At 42.2% G+C, this 21,377-nt stretch overlaps 1 protein-coding gene across 1 annotated transcript in view; it reads right to left on the reverse strand.

Annotated features, from left to right (window-relative positions):
• cadm3 (cell adhesion molecule 3) overlaps positions 1–21,377 on the reverse strand; it is a 111,419-nt gene that overhangs the window by 57,310 nt on the left and 32,732 nt on the right. Inside the window, 1 exon segment of the mRNA XM_034153097.1 lies at positions 11,333–11,482. Coding sequence (XP_034008988.1) covers positions 11,333–11,482 — 150 coding nt within the window.

Raw genomic sequence — 21,377 nt, forward strand, 5'->3', positions numbered from 1 at the left:
CGGTGTTAAGAATCAGGGTGGAGGATGTGATGTTTCCCACCCGCACTGCCTGGGGTCTGCCCGTCAGGAAGTTCAGGATCCAGTCGCAGAGGGCGCTGTTGAGCCCGAGGTCTCTGAGCTTGATGGCCAGCTTGGAGGGCACAATGGTGTTGAATGCTGAACTGTAGTCAATGAACAGCATTCTCACATATGTGTTCCTGTTCTTCGGGTCCAGGTGTGAGAGGGCAGTGTGGAGGGTGAGGGCTATGGCGTCGTCTGTGGACCTGTTGGCTCTGTAGGCAAACTGCAGGGGGTCCAGAGATTCAGGGAGGGAGGAGGTGATGAATAATTTGACTAACCGCTCAAAGCACTTCATTATGATGGAGGTGAGTGCTACTGGGCGGTAGTCGTTGGGGCAGGTGATGATTGTCTTTTTGGGGACAGGAATGATGGTGGAGTGTTTAAGACATGTGGGGACTACAGACTGCAGCAGGGACCTGTTGAAGATGTCTGTGAACACCTCTGCCAGCTGAACTGCACACACCCTGAGAACACGGCCAGGGATGCCATCAGGTCCAGGAGCCTTGTGTGGGTTAACCCTTTTAAAGGATTTACACACATCTGCCCTATTTAAAACAAAAGGGCAGTGTAGCTCCTGGTCCCTCTGTACCTCCACAGCCTGGCTGCTCTCAAAGCGTGCAAAAAAACTGTTTAGCTCATCTGGGAGAGATGCGCACGCAGACACTCCCGCAGCACCCCCCGCTGCTCCTTTGTAGTCAGTCATTGTCCTTAGTCCCGCCCACATATTCCTAGTGTTACAGCCTTTGAAGTCAGATTCCACCTTCTCACTGACTATAAGGCAGAACTTTGTACATTTGGACAAAGCTAGCTTCAGTCTTTCATTTTTTAGTTAAGACATCACTTTATCGATCATCTCATCTAACTCTTGGTGGGAGCCCAAAAAAGCCAACTACTAAGAAAGTTTGTTTGAAGCTCATGCTGTAGCACTTCAAATGGTTTGGCTAATTGAAAGCTAATGTATTTGCATGATTCTTGCTGTTTTTGAGTTTATAATTTGAAAAAATGCGCACCTTTTTTACTAATATGTTAGCTAGTAGGTAAAGACCAGGTAAAAGTGAAGAGACCTACATTATGACAATTAAAGGTGGGGTAGGTAATTCACTTCAGAAACACTTTTTGTTATATTCCATGGAATGCTCTTAACATCCCGATAGCAATGAATATATTAAATGCTTTGACAATAAATACATTAAAAAATGTAATCTGTGGAAGCCGTGGAGCTGTAAAAAGCACGACCAATTATTGTAGCCCCGGCTAAAATAACTGGATGGCCTACCTGCCTGTCAGCCTTCCATCTGTGCACACACTTATCTCGTGCCCTCATTGGTCATGTGCGCGTTCGTGTGTGTTGGAGGAGGGGCTCTGTAAGGAAGTCTGCGGCTGCGTACTTTCTCATTCTAGCGCACTCGAGCTGGTTTCTCCATTCTTACCTACCCTACTGTACCTTTAAGTTACAACATTTGTATTCATACGAACCCTAAAGAAGGCACTATTTTCTGAAATAAAAAGAATGCAAAAGAGTTATGACATCCTCCTTAAAAATAATAGTTTAGAGCCACTACAATGATAATAATCCCGGTGTTTGCATGTCTGCACTGTTTTATATTGGGTGTATTGATTTCTACTTTCTTACTTCTATTGGCAAAAAGGCCATTTCTGAATCACAGGGGAAGATTTTTTTTTATGCATTTACTTTATTAACCTCAAAACTAAATTGGATTTTTAACTTTGAATTCTTTGTACTCTTGTCTCTTTCTTCTCCGTGCACTTGTCTACCATTATACGTGTTTATTTTAAGCACACCTGTAAAAATAAAGAGTTCAGATGACACACAGAGAAACTGTAGAAAAGGCCCTCTTTCAAGTGCCAGATTTCAAGAGTCTCTCCTGGAGTCTTTCAATTGTGTGATGGTTGCTGTTAATGCATTCTCCAGAGAGCCTTCCCAGACACCAAAGAAACGTTGACTGATGGGATGTGGATCAATAGCTCTTTTTTTTTCTAGAAAATGTCAGAAAACATCTCACGCCTCGCATGTGGAGTACTGCCTCGCGTCATGAGCAGTCACTGTCAGTTTGTCTCAGAGAGGCTGAGTGGGAACCATATCATATTTTTTGTGCTCACTTAAACTTTAAAAGTGCTCAGTGTGTATTTTAATGAAATGATTTATAACTTACGGTCGTTTTCCCCAGAGCTACCGTCTGCATACTCAATAAACTCACTCTAGGCGAGAGCTTCCTCGTCTTACATGGTTAATAAATCACCAGAGAGCCTTTACTTTGTTAAACAGTGCCGAGGCAGATAGCCTGTCTGATGTCTGCTTATGTGCTTTTAAGGAAAGGAAGGAAACCGCACATGACAAATAAATAAGATTATATCCTGACTGAGAGGATGAATGCCCTTTTTTTCTGGTGTGCAGAAAACGTCAAATCGTGAGTATTTTATTAAACTTAACGGCACACACACTGTAGGAACTGTGTGTGCTTGGTCTCATTACATGTTATGGAATTAACCCAGCTTACCAAAAAGGAGAAATGAAGAAAGTTTTTAAGTGGGCAGATTCATTTTCTTTTCATGCTTTATAACCTTAGTTTATCTCCTCAATCATTAACAAAAGTTTAGTGTGTGTTCTCCCATAAGATTTAATTTTTTTAATGACGAGCATCGAACCAAAACAAATATCTTTATTCATCGTTATTTCTCCAGCTGAAATGTAATCGTTAGCTAACAAGTGAATATACAGCAGCCAATTTGTGCAACTGTCACATAATCCTTTCACACTGGAGGAAAGTCATTTTCATATTATTGCGTCTACATTATGTTTTATGCATTTCAGAGAATATGTTCATTTTATGTAACTGTTTTGAGAGGGCGTTGGTGTAAGAGTTTGACTTCGCTTGAGTTGGGAAAGTACATCCCACCTCTGTACTGTTAGTTTGCCAAGATGTATGTAAATTATATAACATCAGGTCAGACATTTTCCACTTCACAGTATATGCCAACTGAATAAAATTAAAGAAACAAATGTATCTCAAGCATCCGCGTAGATGTAAATTCACATTTGAAGTTTGGGTTTATAATTACGTTTTGGGCCCACTAGTTGATTGGCATATAGCGTTAGCCAAGGTAAAGGGTTAGGGTTAGGGTTACGGACCGTCCACACAGCAGCGTTAAAAAATCTTGGAACGCTTCTGCCCATTCACTTTGAATGGGGTGACGTCACTTTGCCTCACTTTTCGCCGAACTGCATTGTGGGAAGCAGAGCGGAGATTTTCAGGATTTTCAGGATTCAAAGTTGAGCAATGTTCAACTTTTGAAGCTGGGGTGGAAGCGTCAGCCAATCAAATCCCGTGTATGCAAATCTGACAGTTCAAGTGATAGCCAATCAAACGGCGTGTATGCTGGGAGAGACATACCGCAGGTCATTTCCTCATATTCCAAAACATGGAGGAGAAATTAGCGGTAGGGAATCACCCAGTGCTTTATGACCAGTCCCTATTTACCTACCGGGATATAAACCGGAGGAGCCAGGCATGGAGGGAGGTGGCAGAGACAGTGGTAGGTTTTCGCCTGTTTGGGGAGTTTATATCCAGTTTACTTCGGGCTTTTTTGCTTCGTATGTCGGGGGCGGGAGATTCATGTGATTGGTTGTTGGTGCCTTGCTCGCAAAAAATCCCCAAGCTTCAGATACGCCCACCTCCAAGATTTTTTTTAACGCTGCTGTGTGGACGGGCCGTTAGGGTTTGTTATTGATAAATGCAATAAGAAATATTATCTTAAAGAAGTTGTCTGTAACTCAACAATACATATATGCAGCACAATAGCATTCAAGCAAATGTAGTTAAAAGAGATTAAAGTGTAAAAAGATGATAGGAATAAGATATTAAAGTATAACGCAGATGAAATGATCAGTAGATTATCTGATGACTTAACCAACAGAGAATTGGAACTATTTTATTCATCCTTCATGGTTTTCTTGCCGAACTATTTCCTGCTTTTCTCTGTCTTTTGCAGAATAAACCGAATAGCTTCTTGATTTGGACTTCTGTTAGATCGAATTGAGGAATAAGAAGCCATCATGTTGTGCCCTGGGAAATTGCGCCGGACATTCTTCACTATTTTGTGACATCTTATAGACAAAACGACTACTCATGAAAATAATCAGGGTTGCTTAGAGCGTTCCTCGTGAGTCAGAGTCTCAAAGTGAAGAATAAAGAATGAGAAGTGTCTGTCAGTATGCTCATGGCTTTATTTCATTTCTAGGCCGCACTCACTCAGCTTTGTGTGTGGTTTCCAAACTATTACGCTGGTCGTGATGAGTATGAAGTTCAACCACGATGTTAAGTGGAATCTAAGCCCACTCTTAAATATTAATAAAATGTACTGACTCATTTTACTGAGGAAGAAGTCTTGGATAAGAGAAACAGTAAATCTAATGTCCTTGTTTGTTTCCTTTTCTTTGTCTCTATTTAAAAGTTTCGGTATCTCCGCCCGGCTTTATCTCCTTCATGTCCACCTCTTTATCTCTCGCTGTCTCCCTGTAGTCTAGCATTAATGTAGGAACCCATCTGTTTTGTGCTTTCCTAGCTGTCTAATCTCTTCTATTAGCAGCACTGGATCTTTGTTTCTCCCCCAATACACTCCCACTCTGTCCCTTCGGGGTATCTGTGGGTCTTTAAAAGGGTCTTAAAATAAATTAAGGGCATTAAACGTATTAAAATATTCCGTACGGTTATCAGATCGTTTGTTTTCGCCGTGGAATGACAGGTTCTGTTTGCTCTAAAACGTTCACGCTCAGATTAATACAGGACAGGATTAACTGTAAAATGTGTTTTTTTTTGTCATTGCATCTGGTTTAATAAACACAACTGGGCTTTGTGTCCCTTAACAATTAATTTCCGGTTTGGCTTTATCCTTATCTAGGCAGTTATAGTTCCAAAACTCTCATTAGCTCTGCTCCACTGGAAGCAGGCTGGTGTTTCAGCTTCTTCCCTCTACTTTCTTTCTTCATTTGAAATCTTTTTTATTCACTTCTATGTCAAAATAAAAGAAGTTACTTAAAGTGCGCCCACACGGTGTTCCCTCCTCCTCCTCCCTGTCTCTGTATCGCATCTCATCTTTGCAAAGCAGGGTCAAATTAAACTGATATCAATGGCTCTCCTTGCTTGAATAATGATAAACGACATCTCGAGCTTTCAATGTACCACAGAGTATTAGATTGAATCGATGTGACCCTGTGATTATATCAGCCACATCAACATTTCATATATCACAGCTTTGGCTTGGATTTTTCGTCATTTTCTGCATTATTTGTGGATAAAAACACTTTTATAAATTAAATCCAAGGCCTCTCTGCATCTGTAATGCATAATGTGTATATTCCTCCTCTCTATAATGTAATATATTCCACTCTGTCTTTATACTATATCTAGTTTCTTCACTGCATCTCTACCCACCTCCTCTTCTCTTCATCCCACTTTATTGGCCATGAATGTGTATTTTTCTGGTTAATAAGCTGCCTGTTTATGAAGTTAAAAGTAATGAGAAAGAAAAAGATCCCAGCATCTGTGTCTGTGTTATTCCTCTCCTGTCTTTCTGTCTTCTATATTCTCCATCTCTGATCTCTCAGTAGTGTCTGCCGTATGGAGGCCATCACTGTGAAGGGTTGTCACTCATCTTCTGATTCTTCTTCTTCTTCCCACTCCAGCTATTTGTCCATCCCTTGCTCCCCGCTCCCATCCATTGTTCTGATGTTTCAACTCTCCAACGCCCTGTGCATGCTGTGCAGTGTAGCAGCTGGTGGTGTGGAGTCATAAATCCTCTCCTCTCCTGCTCTTCAATCAACTCTCTTATTTCTATCCCTTATTTGTCCCGTCCCGTTCTTTCTTCTCCCCTTTGCTCTGAGCTTACTGGCCGACGGCATAGATGTGCTGCTCCATCTCCATCAATCATAGAGCAAAGTGAATCACTTAAGAACTCTTTTTCACTTTTTCTTCCAATCACTTTTGAGATCCCACCATCGTTCTAATCCGTCTGTCCTTCCTTCGACTTTCACTTTTTGGCTGAACAATAACAGTAAATTACTGAGCAAGATTTATTTTGGACGGTCATTTGAAGGAGTAGGCGAAGTTTAATCTCTCTCCAAAAGAGCAGAACGTTTTTTAAAATGCCTTTCTAAACTAAACTACTACTTTAAACAGCTTAAAAAAACTATCACAACGACATTTGTGTGATACGGTACGTCCACACGGTTCCGTCGCGTTGAAGCTTGCCGGTGGGCGTGTCTGGTGTGGACCAACAACCAATCACATTAATCTCCCGCCCCGGACACACAAGCATGCGGTTTGATTGTCTAGAGCTTGTACTGGCATATGATGTGATTGGCTGGCGCTTGTACTGGCATATGATTTGATTGGCTGGCGCTTGTACTGGCATATGATTTGATTGGCTGGCGCTTGTACTGGCATATGATTTGATTGGCTGGCGCTTCCGTCGAAGCTTGAAAGGTTGAACTTTTCTCAACTTTCGAAGCGAGCAACGTAGGCAAAGCGACGGAACCACAATGCAGTTCGGCAAAGCTTGACGTCACCCCATTCAAAGTGAATGGGAAGCGTCTCCGTTGAAGCACGCGACGGAACCGTGTGGACGTACCATTAGTCAATTATCAAATTTCACCCACAGCCAATGATCTTTACCTTAAAGTGGACCTATCATGCTATATTTGAATAATATAGTGTAGGACCATACCTATATAAGGCATATTTATACTTTTTTTTTTTTCAAAATACCAAACAGATCATGCATTTTAGCCATGCCTCATTTTGCTCAATTTGACAATTTCTAGCTCTGTTTTTGCAAGGGCTGATTCAGTGAGAACAGCACCATCTACAGGCCTGGCATATGTACTACAGCGTCTCCAGCGCTTTCGAACGGCAATGGCCGTGGCTGTCTCCTCCTGATTGGTGGAGTTGGCCCAATAGCCGTAGCGCCACCGTCCTGACGTCAGGACAGGGTTCAAATCTGGATCAGTTTTTATCAGATCCGTTGCAGCCCCTTTTTTAGAGATTTGGGTATGGAGGAAAATAGAGAGGGTTGTGTTTTCTGACACTTGGTGAGTTCCCTGGAACACCGGGGACACATATTCATGTATAAAAGACGTACAAAAGTGCATTTTGCCTGATAGGTCCCCTTTAATCGAAAGCGGCACTAATCAACATTGTCACAATTAATGAATTGTAATTTGAAAAGGAGTCTTATTTATCCCTCAGTTCTGCTGTTTCTTTCAGCTCAATGGAGCAAACTTTACTGTTTCCAGCAATAAAAGGCAGGGAAATACTGCACAAACCCATCTGTTCCCAACCTGCTGGGCACCCAACAGCAGGCAGACAAAGTGAAAGAATAACTGGGGAATAAAATGGAGCATCTATCAGTCAGTCTTTTACCCCGAGGAGCTGGTGGAGACCAAAATAGAGATAAAAGTGGAGTAAATATAGGACTGTCATTCATCATTTGAATGGATAATGTTGTTGATGTTTGTGTAACAGGTGGCCAAAATGTTCTAAAGTGATGTCAGCTTTGTGTTTACCGCGTGTAGGAGCCAAATGATAGGTCTCAGTGTTTTTATTTGTATTATGTCCTATTTTCATTTATAATTGGCATTGGGCGGCAATCACCTGTGTGAGTGAGTTGGAAAGTGACATTTGTTTTGTTGACTGCTTTTTCTACCGCTATTATACCGCAATTTCCATCTAATTTTCCATCGCCCGTCACTACTACTACAGATTGGATTGTCTGTTATTGCCTGTGTTCATAATAAACGGTCAAACTAACAGAAAGAGTCAAGCAGCTTTGTTTGATCGTGCCAAATGTTAACTTCCCGTAATAAGCCCCTCAAGTTTTGTTTTTTTTGGACTGCCTAGAGCCGCAAAAAAAAAGAGGGAATGCAAGTTCAAGTGTTTTCTCTTTAAAGCATGATTATTCTTTGATCTCAAGTTATTTATTTGGGCATAATGTCAATCAAAGTTTAAAAATAGTTACATTTAGGGCTCAAGATAAAACATGGTTCAGTTGTGTGAACACTTTGGAGCATAATCCAGTCCCATGTTTTGTATAAAGAAGAATAATACTGTAAATGATGCACAGTGATCATCCTGATATGATACTTGTCAGCTTTTCTTTGTCGTTCCAACACCTTATTAAAGCCAAAAGTGCTATCTCTACTTTCTCCTTCCTTCATGCTCTCCATCTGCTTCCCATGCTTCAAACTAAACGGACTGCTCTTCTCCTTCTTCCTCCCTATCTGCCCTTAATCACTAGTTTTCCTAATGTACACACATCTCATCCTCCTCCATCTATGTGCCTCCTATCTCCTCAAAAGACAAGATCTTCATCCCCCTCTCCTGTTTCCCCCTCTCTTGTTTCCCCCTCTCTTGTTTCCCCCTCTCTTGTTTCCCCTCTCTTGTTTCCCCTCTCCATCTGCTGCACTTTGAAAAGAAGATATGGATGAAACTCCCTCTCTGTCTCCAAACTCTCTACTTTTCAAAGTGGAGCATCTGCTGTGCTTGTTGGTCCACTGCAGTGGGGAGTTTCTGCTCCCCCCCCCACCGCCTCCTCCTCCTCCAATTTTCTCCCAATACCCTCCCTCCCTCCTCCAATACTCTTCTCAATTCCCTCCCAAAGTGCAGGTCGGCCTCTAAGTGTTCTATCATTGCAGCGAACAGCCACACTTTCTATTTCCTGCCTCTCTACCGCGGTTGAAGCTCCATCTGGAGTGAAGACTGATCTCACCATTTGTCCCTCCTCACCCCCTGTCTCCCTCATTCTCTCTCGCCTCTCTGTTCTCACAATTGTCTGTTGCAAAATGTTGGCCCTCAGCGATGAAACTTCTCGGCCAGTATCCTTCTCTGCTCTCGCCTATTGTTGACTCCATCCCTCTATCACTTCACTTCTGCTGTTAAGTGTTGCATTTGTGCACAAGGGAGTCTTTCTGTCCCTCTCAGCACTCTTGTCTCTCAGTCTTTAACACTCCCACCCCTCCTTTCTTCCATCTGTCCCACTCTCTCCTATTTTCAATCCCAAGTAACAAGTCTGTTGGCTGAGACTAAGTTGGAAAACTAGAACAAGTTGGAGTTAACAATTTCTTTAAATGAATAGATTTGAAAGGGGCCTTCTTCTGCTCATGTTCAGGTTAATATGTGTATTTGATGTCTCTACTGTGACATGTCTCCATGCTTTAATGTTCAAAAAGCTCCTTCTTTTCACCCTCTGTCGGAAACCAGAGCCCAGTCTGCTCTGATTGGTCAAGCGCTTAGAGATGTCCCGCCCCTTAGCCTTTCACGTACAATGTGAGTGCCAGTCAATAGAAGTGTGATATCACCGTGTTATGCGGGGCGGAGGGAACACGGGGGTTTTAGAAGATAACAAACTACAGGAAAGGGAAAACCAAAATGCATAATAGTCCCCCTTTAAATACTCTGTTTGGGGATGTCACATGAAAAAGGAAACGTCCTTTTCATGTCTCTGTCTTTATATTCAAACTGGCTGCTTTTTCTTTCACCATTTTTAAACCCTGGGTTTGAGCCAACCCAGTCAAAAGTAATAATTAGCACCAAAGCACCATCTTTATAATGTCAGATCTTATTTACAGTGTCACATTTAGTCATCCTTCTCACTTCTGTTTTTCATTTCAAAATACAGGGTTTGCTATGCGATGTTGGAACATTGGACCCAGGAGCAGGAAGTCTCTTGTTTCAAAATATCTTTGAAAGACAGTTGGCCCGTCATGTTGCACAAAATTGAATAATGGGGCAGTTTATGTTTAAAAGGAGCTGTTTGAATTGGACACATTGACGCACTTGAGCCCATCCGACTCTCAGGTTTGTTTTCATCCTGTTGTTTTCAGTTGTTGTGTTTTTTAGTAATGTTGGCACCATGCAATATTACACATTGCTTGCTTTCTTTGCTTCAGGCTTTTTTCTCCTGAACAAAGCTTTTGACCCAGCGCGTTGTTATTAGTGCCTTGTTCAACAAAGATTACTGTAAATAGAGCAACAACATCCTTATGTCTCCTTAGAAATAACATTCACATGGAACGGGTGTGCACTTGCAAATATGTTTTTTTAAAGAAAACATGATGTCTTTTTTATTAACATAGACTATGTTTATATGTAATTACTTCATGCATCGTGGGGAGACTGGATAGCTGTACCTCGTCAAAAAGTCATTAAAAGTCTAATTGCATCCGAGAGGCATTCAAGCTCAATTCTAATTCCTCATGAAGTATTCTCGCCAGATGTTGAAACAGTTGTAAATGCATCCATCTCTCGAGAATGCATAGATAATCTTTAGTGTAACTACATCAGTAAGCGTTGTGTGAAAGTAGCCTCTACATGGTATTTCCCTTGTGATAACAGCAGCTAATGTGGCACTGAAATACTTAATACACCCCGCTACCCAACCCTTAAACATCCCCGCGGTATAGAAATGTCACACTTCCCGGGACTGGAATAAACATGGCTGAGTGAACATGACTTAAGCAGCGTTTATGTGTTCTTCGAAACATCTTTGGCGAACTAATTTACTCCTATTTGGTTGTATTTCTCAGGATATACGCTTGTTTTTGACACTTTCATGTTTTGTTCTTGTCTCTCTCCATCCCTCCCGCCCTCTTACCACTGGTGTAAAGTGACTTACTCAAGTAGTACTCAAGTACTGTACTTACGCACTGTACTTGTACTTTACATGAGTAGCTCCATGTTTATGCTACTTTTTTAAAGTACACAATACTTCTAATCATGTACTTTTACTCCTACTGCATTTATTTAATACCTTAATATTTGCAGATTTTGTTAAATGATATAAAAAATAATCAGCAATTAAATAAGCCTTTAGTCACTCATGGACTCAATTCACAAACTAAAGAGTATTCCTACTTTCTGGTATTTCTACTTTTACTTATTTATTTATGTTTATTTATTTTTAAATTGACATATTTTGTTTTTGCGTCTGTCGGGTTTAATTGATTTGGTTTTGTGATGTATTGATCATAATTCTGGTTCAAATACAAACATTTTACTTTGATAACAAATTGATTAACTATTTGATTTGTGTACCTAGGTCCCTCCATCTGTTTCTTCTAATTAACCTTTCCTTATTTTGGACAGATTCATATAAAATATCCTTCTCTCTGGCGCCCACATTTAGTTTAATACTTGAGGGGTAAAACCTGCGCGACAAAGTAGAAGTGCTGAGTACTTGTTCCTCCTCTGCCTCTTACCTCTCTTCGCTCCGAAGTACAGGGTCTGCTGAGCGGTGTTGGACCACTGCAGAGAGGAGTTATCGCTCTCGGCCACTCGGCAGGTCAGTGTCACCGTCCCCCCCACGGACACCGTTTCATCAGAGGTCACCGGCTGCATGGGGTCGTCGTCTAGGGAACGGGAGAGAAAAAGAGAGGGGAGGGGGGGATCATGAGACAAGAGCGATTGATGCGCAACAGTCAGAGAGACGCTTATATTGAAAAACAAGCAAAACATGTAGCACACACCAACACACAAATCAGATAAACCCACCAAAACGCATTACTCGCCTCGCTCTCCCCCTCTTTCTCTCTATCTCCCCCCGCCCATCTCTTTCTCTGCTTGTCAGATTATCTATATATCTCTATCTGTCTTTCTGAAAGCGAAGAATCAAAGCGCGTACACACACACACACACACACACACACACCGACATGCTGTCAGAAGGGACCAAAAAAAGCAGACAAATGGCAGTGTGGTGGTATGTCTGCGAGGCCAGTGTAAGAGCGATGAGTCAGGAGCAGCCTTGGCTCCGAGAGACTTCAGGACCTGAGAGACCGGCAGGATGAAGAGATGGCTCTCCACAGGTCAAAGCAACAACAAGAACACTGTCTCATACCTCTTGAGGCTTTGTAACTCTCTTACTGTATGTCAATATCCGTGTCAGTTTTTTAACACCGTGCATATGTATCGGCTGCTACAGAACGAGCTCAAATGCGACAGGCATTATGGAAAAAGGCTGGAGCTGAAATGGGAACACCGCAAAACTGCCAAACAGTGAACTGGGTGTTTTCAAATTGGCTCAAATGATGGTATTTCACAGCACTCGCTTGATAACGGGTGATAGTGCAGGCTGCATCTGCTCTTTTGATTCAGCGAGGGTGGCAGACGGTTACGTGACGATGTATACTAAACTATGCAGCCTCTCGTTACAGTTAGTGATGACAAGCCTGTCAGCTATATTACGTGTTTCCGTGTTTTGTCATTGGTTTTGAGGGCAATGCTTTACCCTTCATGCCTACTTGTCGCTCAACCAAATCTAGCAATATGGCATAATTGACGACGCCAAAGGAGGGAACATCTCGTAAGAAAGCATACACCAAAGTGATGCCTTCCAACTGAAAATATGGCGTGCATAAAGAGTTTAATTAGAACCAAATTGTCAAGTGGGAGACAGGTTTATATTCGGCGTGAAGCGTGATCACATCCTTGCACCGGCGGTGGAATTGATTTTTTTTTTTTTCAGCAGGAAGAACATCTGCTTAAGTTCGCTTCGGCGGAACTCCCATCAAGACATGAAGGAAGGGGGAACACATGAAGAGAGGAGGAGAGCAAACTAACTGCATGTAGCATCAAAAACACACAATTGCAGAACATGAGCTGAAAGCAGCAGGAAGCAACTTTTGATTATTTTTTGTAATGTTAAAGTTTTATAGACGTTCTAGAAAACACAAGTTATTAGAAAAGAAAAAAGGGGATGCCTCTAGCTGAGAGGATATAGAGCTCTCAAAGGTAACGTTGCAACACGCCTGCACGATTCAACGGCACGCAGAGACTTCAGGAGCACTTTGCGTCAGAGTGAGTCTCTGTGGTGTTTTACTGCAGCCCTGACCTTGTGGTTAGTTTATCTAAGCACCATGATGGGTGAGCGCTGGATGTGTGGTCAAGTGCAGCCTGGATTAGTGTCTCCTTTAATAGCATCTCAGGCTAATTCTTGCGGCTGATCGCAAGAGCTCCTGTTCTTGGCATGAACTCTTTGGATAAATTGTCTGTCCCAGAGCATCAATCCTCCAGCCAACCGCAATCAGGGAAGACAAGTTCGACCAACTTATCTTATCTTTGCCCGCTGAAGAAAGCTGGCATTTCTCAACAAGAACAACCTGTGTTCGGCTTGGAGTGACATGTGTGCTGGTAGAACTTCAGTGGTCGATTACTTGGGTAAAAACAAGGAATTTCAGTGGGTATCTACCGTTTAAAGGGGACTCATTTCCAGAACTTTTTACACAACATATACTATTTACACACAGCAACATATAAGTACTGCATTCAAACTTTTATCAGTGGACTTAATTGCAGATTCAGCCTTTCCCATGGTCATTGCGTGCTCAACTCAATGAACTACCTGTTATACCGTCATTTTCTCCTTACAAAACATTTTCTCCACAATGCATAAAACCGCTTAAAGTATTCTCCATCTGCATTACATTTGCATAATGTTCACACCGCCAGAAATTAAATAAACTCTTGTGGGCTCAACTACACGCTCGCTTAAGCTCACCCTTGTGATAAATAATGACCCATCCGCAGGCCCAGAAGAGCTGAAGAGGATAAACTCCATAAATGCGGTGGCAAAAATGATTATTTGGTCGTTTCAAAGTCTTTTATTTTCCTTTCAAATTATTGATCTGGGGCACTGAGGGCCTAAAGGTTAGAGAAGAGGGAAGGTGCCTCGGAGATTGGAGATTCGATCCAAGGACTGGCAGTAAGAAGGTGGAGTACTTGAAACTTCTTTATTACCTCTGTTGGAGTGCCTTTAAGCAAGGCATTTGATTTCTAGCTACTTCAGTGGAGCCCAGTGGCAAACAGAGCAGACATGTGGAGGCTTACAATAAGTCTCTATATCAAGCAATGCAAGCTGATAAATATAGGCTAATCTCAGTGTTACTAGGTAAAACGTTGAAATGATTGTTAAAGGGACTATGCATCTAATATTTAAAGCTCCATTAAAGGTGGGGTAGGTAAGTTTGAGAAACCGGCTCGAGATACACTTTTTGTTATATTCCATGGAATGCTCTTAACATCCCGATAGCAATGAATATCTTAAGTGCTTTGACAAAAAATCCATTAAAAAATGTCATCTGTGGAAGCCGTAGTGCTGTAAAAAGCACGACCAATCATTTTAGCCGGCCCGGCTAAAATAACTGGATGGCCTACCTGCCTGTCAGCCTTCCATCTGTGCACAAACTTATCTCGTGCCCTCATTGGTCATGTGCGCGTTCGTGTGTGTTGGAGGAGGGGCTCTGTAAGGAAGTGGCAGATTTTCTCCGGTTGTGTATTTTCAAATTCTAGCGATCTCGAGCTGGTTTCTCCAAAATTACCGACCCCACCTTTAATACAAATCAATTGAAGTTGTACAGTATATGGCAGCATCCTTGTTTTTATTATTTTATTATGAATGTTTTATATGAATTCACTATCAGCATTATCCTGCACAATAATCAACAATTTACGTTCACTTTTTCCTATTGTTCAGATTTGTTTTAATACATTTTCTAGTTCATAGTTCATCTAAAAGTATATAGTTTTCCTTGTAAAGAAAACACGTTATTCCTGCTTCTCTTCTCAATGTCTATGAACATAACAGTCCATTCCAAACATTTCATAATTTTACAAAGCTTTGGCAACGCTAATCCATTATGGTCATGCCAATAAAGCTATGAGCTGCTATAATGCAGCTTTCGGCCTAATGGTCAAAGATGAATCAGATATATTTGGTATAAATCCGTGTGAGTAGAGTCAACAAGACTTTTTGACTGCATTAGAATAATATAGAAATGTTTAAGCAATATTTCAAATGGACTCAATCGTTCATGTTATGGCCAGAAGGGTGGGGTTCGCAGTAGGGTGCATTTAGACGGGCGCCAGAGACATTAGGCCTTTTGAAATAAGACAAATATTTCTGTGGCTGTCAAATGTAATGACAAATCCTAACAAACACTACGGTGTCAGAAGCATGTGACCCCTTTAAGCCTCTGAAACAGATACAGCTGTTTGTTTACCTTTAAAGCTTCTTAGGAGCAAAGTTAAAAGGGGGAAAATAAGTTCAGCCGGAGTTTAAACAGTTAAGTAAGGCTAAACACCCGAGCCGCGAGAAATGAAAGGAGAGACCTATCTATCCTTAGCAGACGTTAAGTTAAACACTGTGGCTTGCTCTCCGTTTTTCTCGCCTCTCATCCACTCCTCCACTCCCCCCCCCTCAAGCTGTAAGCTCACAGAAGACACGGGTATTTAAAGAAACACAATTTACACTTCTCTGAGCCGGCAACAAGGTGAGAGAACGCAGAGGTAGAAAGGCTTCCTGGGATATCAAGTCAAGGGAGGGGGTGAGAGAGAGAGATGGATGGATAAGGGTGTGTAGAGGAGGGTGTGTGATAAAATATGGAGAGTGAGAGTGTGTGTGAGAATAACAGGTAGGTAGGAGAGAGAGGAATCGAGTAAGACTTCAGAGTTAGTGTGAAGACCTCGAGGGCCCTCATATAAAAAGAAAGGATAAGGGGGGGAAATGAAGAAGTAGTTTCAACACCTTAATGAAATAGGCGTATTTGCTTTCTCTCCGAGAGTGAGAGGTGATGTTGATATCCATCTCATGTCAGGTGCGTTATATATAGAGCTGCAGTCAGGGCGTGTTTAATGGCATATCATACATGGAAGCAGGTGGCAAACAATCAGCATGTTCAAAGAGTTGATTCACTTTCACAAAGGAAGACATCTTAGCTCAACTTTGGGTTTCGTATCTTGTTTGTATGTTATTTACATGAAAAAGAAATGGAATTGGAAAAATGATTGCCACAGAAAAATCTAACATGAAATGAAATGGAAAATGTAATAATTAAAATGCTTGGCATGTTGTGTGCTTTCGGTTGTTTGATGTATTCTGCTGTTGATTTAGTAGTCTGAAATGATGAAGCGATCCGATTGACTGTTTTGTTTTTTCTGTCTTAGTGTTATTTGACTTTTTGTGAGATTTTGAGAGAGCACATTTCATTGTGTTGTGTTGTGTCCTTATTTGTGTCTCCTGCCTGCACTAAATACAGATTAATAACTACATAAATGTAATTACATATGAAGCTTTAGGCGGGACTACGTGCTGAAAATACGAGTCGACTCAGTTCCTACATTTCTGAGGCTGTAGGTTATATTCAGTCAAATTGCGGTAAGTGGTTCCCATTTAAATGTTTCAGGTGGTTCATCCGTATCGCTGCTCTCTCTATTTTTGAGAATGAACCACATTTTGGATCTTTTTCTAAATATCGTTGGGGTCAAGTATATTGTTTTTGTCCCTTTTTAGACCAAATGATAAACGGAGAAAATGATCAGCCTATTAATCAATATCGGAATAATTGTTATTTGCAGCCTGGCTATCTGCATACTTCGTCTCCCTGGTACCTCAAGGGTTCACATACTCACTGTTAAGGGGATGTCATGCACAGAACATATATTTGATAAGCTTTATAAGAAGGTTTTACAGGTATAAAATCACAATTGAGAAAATATGTGGAGAATGAAAAGAGTCATAATTGACCTTGATTGCAGTTACAGGTCTCTTGGATAATGGTGGTCGGCGGGCGATTTCATTTGTTGCAGTACCATGGTTTCCTACTGGGGCAAATTGGCAGCAAGGCTGACCTGCTGCTCCATGTATACAGACCTCTAAATGATGGAAAACCTTTGATTATTATAATCACAGTAAGGTTACCAGGTTGGGGAGCCATTGTGCCTTTACAGAGACCAACATCTAGTGTTCATGAACTGAATCTGAGGGACCCGCACAGTAGTGTGAAGGTGAAATAACTCCTTTAAAATCAAATAAAGACATTTTGCATTGTTGTTGTTCAAAGGATCTAAGGATTTATCGGCTTTATTTGTCATATGCAGAAACACAAACGTGTATTTTGGCAATGATAATCTTCTGTATCCTCCAACAAAGCAACATTTGTGTGTCAGTTAAAGATTTTTTAACATTACTGACACCTCGGGTCAAATTAACACGTGTTTTTATGTTGGGAAAAAGGTCTGTTCTAGGTTAGTGACAAGAAACTAACATGTTTGCTTGTATACTTATCCTGTATCCTTAGAACCGTTACAAGGTGTGTTTTTTTTTTGTATCTTGTAAATTGTGTAACTTGTTGCAGTTAAATACTATCATACTATGTGCAATATGCTATATGTGCAATATATACATTACATACATAATCCATTAATAACTGTGTAATATATACCTGGCTGCTAAATCCTAAGAACTGTTACAAGGGTTTGTATTTTATTTTGGAAAGTATTTTCTTTTACTTTTATTTTTATATTATATTTTTTATTATATCATAACTTAGTACTTTTTTTCTGGTAACACTTTACAATAAGGTACACAAAATGTGCTTAGTTACTGCTTAGTTACTGAGGAACTACTAGATAGTTAATGGTTAGTTAATGAGTAGTTCCTCAGTAACTAAGCAGTAACTAAGCACATTTTGTGTACCTTATTGTAAAGTGTTACCTTTTTTCTTAACTTAGGTAACATTAAGCTGTCTGTGGCTCGTTCCTGCTGTAACGATGCAAATGTCCCCGTCTGTGGGACTAATAAAGGTATTCTGATTCTGATTCTGATATACAACGTTTTTCCACAAGAACATAATTATGATACATTTCATTTGGGTTTTATTCAAATGTAGCATCTGTGGTTTTTATGGGGTACATTTTGTAAAATCATTCAAAATGTTTGCCTTTAACTTAGAAAGTAGGTTTGATTCTGTGTAAATGAGGTCTATTGACCATACATTTCAAAAGGAAGCGTAAGTCAGAATAAAGTTGGCTTGAAAGGTGCAACACAGAATTGGGTGATTATGTATACTATATGCTACTAAGACAACACAGGGTTGAAGATGGATGAACAGGTGTCAGCTAAACCAGGTCTTAAACACAGCCACGAGACAGACAGCAATCTGCTCACATCACTCTCTGTTGGACGGCCATTCTGTGCATTTCCCCCCAAAACCTAACTATTCCTTTCATTTAAAGCCACTTCCTCTTTCCCTTAAAGAACAAACAGCGGAAAACTATGGAACCACCTTGGCCATTTCCATGTTCACCTCGTCTCTTTCTTCCTCCTCCATCTGTCTCCCTCCATCTTTTCCCTCCTCCTCCACCTCCTCCTCCTCCTCCTCCTCTCCATCTGCCCCCTGATGTCCTCCTCCGTTTCCTCTCATCCTCCCTCACCTCTTCGCCCTTCTGTCGATCCTCCTCCTTCCCCTCCGCCCCTCCTCCCCTATCCCTGATAATCTCGTTTACTTCCAGCATCCTTAATTCCTTCTTTCCCTCCTTTTTTTGGTGTTTCCCAGGGAAAGCTTTACAGTGTTGCCGCTAATTACCGCAGACTAATGAACTTTATGTACTGTAATACAAGTGTGTGTGTGTGTGTGTGCCTTCAGGATGTAGGTCTGGGCTAAGTGTGTGTGTGTGTGTGTGTGTGTGTGTGTGTGTGTGTGTGTGTGTGTGTGTGTGTGTGTGTGTGTGTGTGTGTGTGTGTGTGTGTGTGTGTGTGTGTGTGTGTGTGTGTGTGTGTGTGTGTGTGTGTGTGTGGTTTTGTGTGTGTGTTTGTTTATACGGCGAGATTATCATCCATGTGTAAGGTGTGTGTATTTGCAGGTGTTTGAAACAGCTAATTATCAGAATGTGTGTAAAGTGTGTGCATGCTTCCTCCAATGTGTAAGTCTGAAGAAGTCCATGTGTGTGTGTGTGTGTGTGTTTGTTTGTGTGTGTTTGATTGTATTTGTTTTGGAGGGAGAACTTTATCTGTTTGTGTGGGACGAAAGTATCTGTGTGATTTATGAGATGGTATTTATCTGCATGAGGTTGAGGCTGTGCGCATGTGTGTGCCAGGGGGTGTGTGTGTGGGTTTGTGTGTGTCTGTATTCTACTGCAGCTGCACAGTGAGCAGTGCTGTGCTGTGTGTGTGTGTGTGTGTGTGTGTGTGTGTGTGTGTGTGTGTGTGTGTGTGTGTGTGTGTGTGTGTGTGTGTGTGTGTGTGTGAGCAGTGCTGTGGTGTGTGACAGACAGAGCCATGTGTCACGGTGCTGCTGGCGATGTTCTACACATTTGATGGGAAACTCAGCCAACAGTGTGCAGTTTGATATGGCATGGCATGATACAGGCCATTACACACACACACAGGCATCCACTGGCGCACACTGCAAGCATGCTGACACGCCCCCCCCCCCCAACCCAACCCCTTGAATTGTGCACTCACACACACACACACACAGACGCACACACTCATAAAACATACAGACAGGAAGACATACAACAAGGACAAACAAAAACACTTACAGAAAGACATAAATAGGTAAAATTGTGCTTAAAAATACATTAGACACAGTTGGACGCATGCAAGATGCAAACACAGACACTATGCATAGGGGATGCATTCAGAAAAACACACACACGCACATACACACACACATACATACACACACAAACACACACACACACACACCCACACACACACACTGACCTACGCAGAGAAACCTCCCCCACACCATCACACCATCCATCTATGCCCAGCTGTCCCCGACCCACTACCCATCCCCCTGGGTATGTGTTTGAGCGTGTGTTGTGTGTGTGTGTGTGTGTGTGGGTGTGTGTGTGTGTGTGTGTTGTGTGTGTGTGTGGGTGTGTGTGTGTGTGTGTGTGTGTGTGTGTGTGTGTGTGGTGTGTGGGGGTGGTGTGGGTGTGTGTGTGTGTGTTTGTGTGTGTGTGTGTGTGTGTGCCCTTCTGCCCACCTCTACCCTCTACAAGCTTCCCAACTCCTTTTTTAAATCCCTCTCTCAACTCCTTACCCCCTTGTAAGTGAAAAAATATGCAAATCCAAACCAGATATTTAGGAGGTGCAGAGTGAATGAAAATCCAAAACATCTGCAATATACAACAACAAGTCTTGTTTTTTACAAGCAGCCCCATTCCGCCCCCCCATTCTCCTTTTTTCCGGAGAACAAAACCCTTCTCGGCCGATGTGCAGAGCGAGAGGCTTTGTTTTCCGCCTGATTTTTCGTCTTTTTTCAGGCCTTTAATAGAGGAGCGGTTATTTTGCGATTCTGGTGAACTGTAGCTCGTCATATGGGGGCGCTGACAAATTACTTATAATGTCTGAGGGGTGTGGGTGGGTGATGAAGTGTAGGGGGGGGGGATTGTCCTGGGTATTTAGGATTTTTAAGCACCCCTGCCTGCTGTCTTAGCACAAACAAACTCCTTAGCCCTTAGTTTTTCCCTCCAGCCCGCCTTTTTTAAGGGGCTGAAGGGGATTCTGGGAGCCCAAAACAGCCCCCCCCCCCCCCACACACACCCGTCTCCCATCAAGTACCCCCTCCAACTTACTCCGTTAGCACCCCACCCTGCCACCCCACCCTGCCTCTGCTGCCTGTCAAACATGGTTAGCTCAGAGCTCAGACAATCCCACTCCTTCGTCCTCATCCTCCACCAGCTAGACCCCCCACACACATCACAACCACACACACACACACACACACACACACACACACACATTACACAACCACATACACACACTACACACACAACACACACACACACACACACACACACACACACACACACACACACACACACACACACTACTCCTATCACAGACCAGCAGTGTGTCTGCAGCAGCAGTGAGGCGCCAAGCGGCCGCCCCACCCTGCCACTGGAACAGCGCTGTGAGAAAAGAAAAGAGAGCGCAAGGGGTGAGAGAAGGGGGGAGAAGGAGAGGGCTTCGGCTTGGAGAAAAGGGCAGCAGCATCACTGCTGACAAAAGAAAAAGAATAATGATTTGCCAGGAAGAGAAAGAGAGAACAAACCGAGAGAGAGAGAGATGGGGATAAACACAGGGGAAAAAGCGAGAGAACGAAAAAGAGGGAAGGAGGGATTGAGAGGTGAGCGAAGGACGAGGCAGAATAAGCATATATAGATAGATGAGAGCAATGAGGGAGAGATGACAGGGTGACTTAGAAAAGGGGGGCAGAAAGAGTGAAAAGAGCATGAAAAAACAATGAGAGCGAGATGGAGGGAAGTAGAGCAGAGTGGAAAGTAGAAAAAAAGACAGAGGGGTGAAAGATTAAAAAATACAGAATACAATGATTGGGGAGTGGTGGAGAGAGAGAGAGAGCCACAGAGAGGAGAGAGAGAGAGAGAGAAGAGAGGAGAGAGAGAGAGAGAGAGAGATAGAAGAGAGAGAGAGATATAGAGAGAGAGATAGAGCCAC

This window comes from Trematomus bernacchii, unplaced genomic scaffold (genome assembly GCF_902827165.1).
Source record: "Trematomus bernacchii unplaced genomic scaffold, fTreBer1.1, whole genome shotgun sequence".
Classification (NCBI taxonomy): Eukaryota; Metazoa; Chordata; class Actinopteri; order Perciformes; family Nototheniidae; genus Trematomus; species Trematomus bernacchii.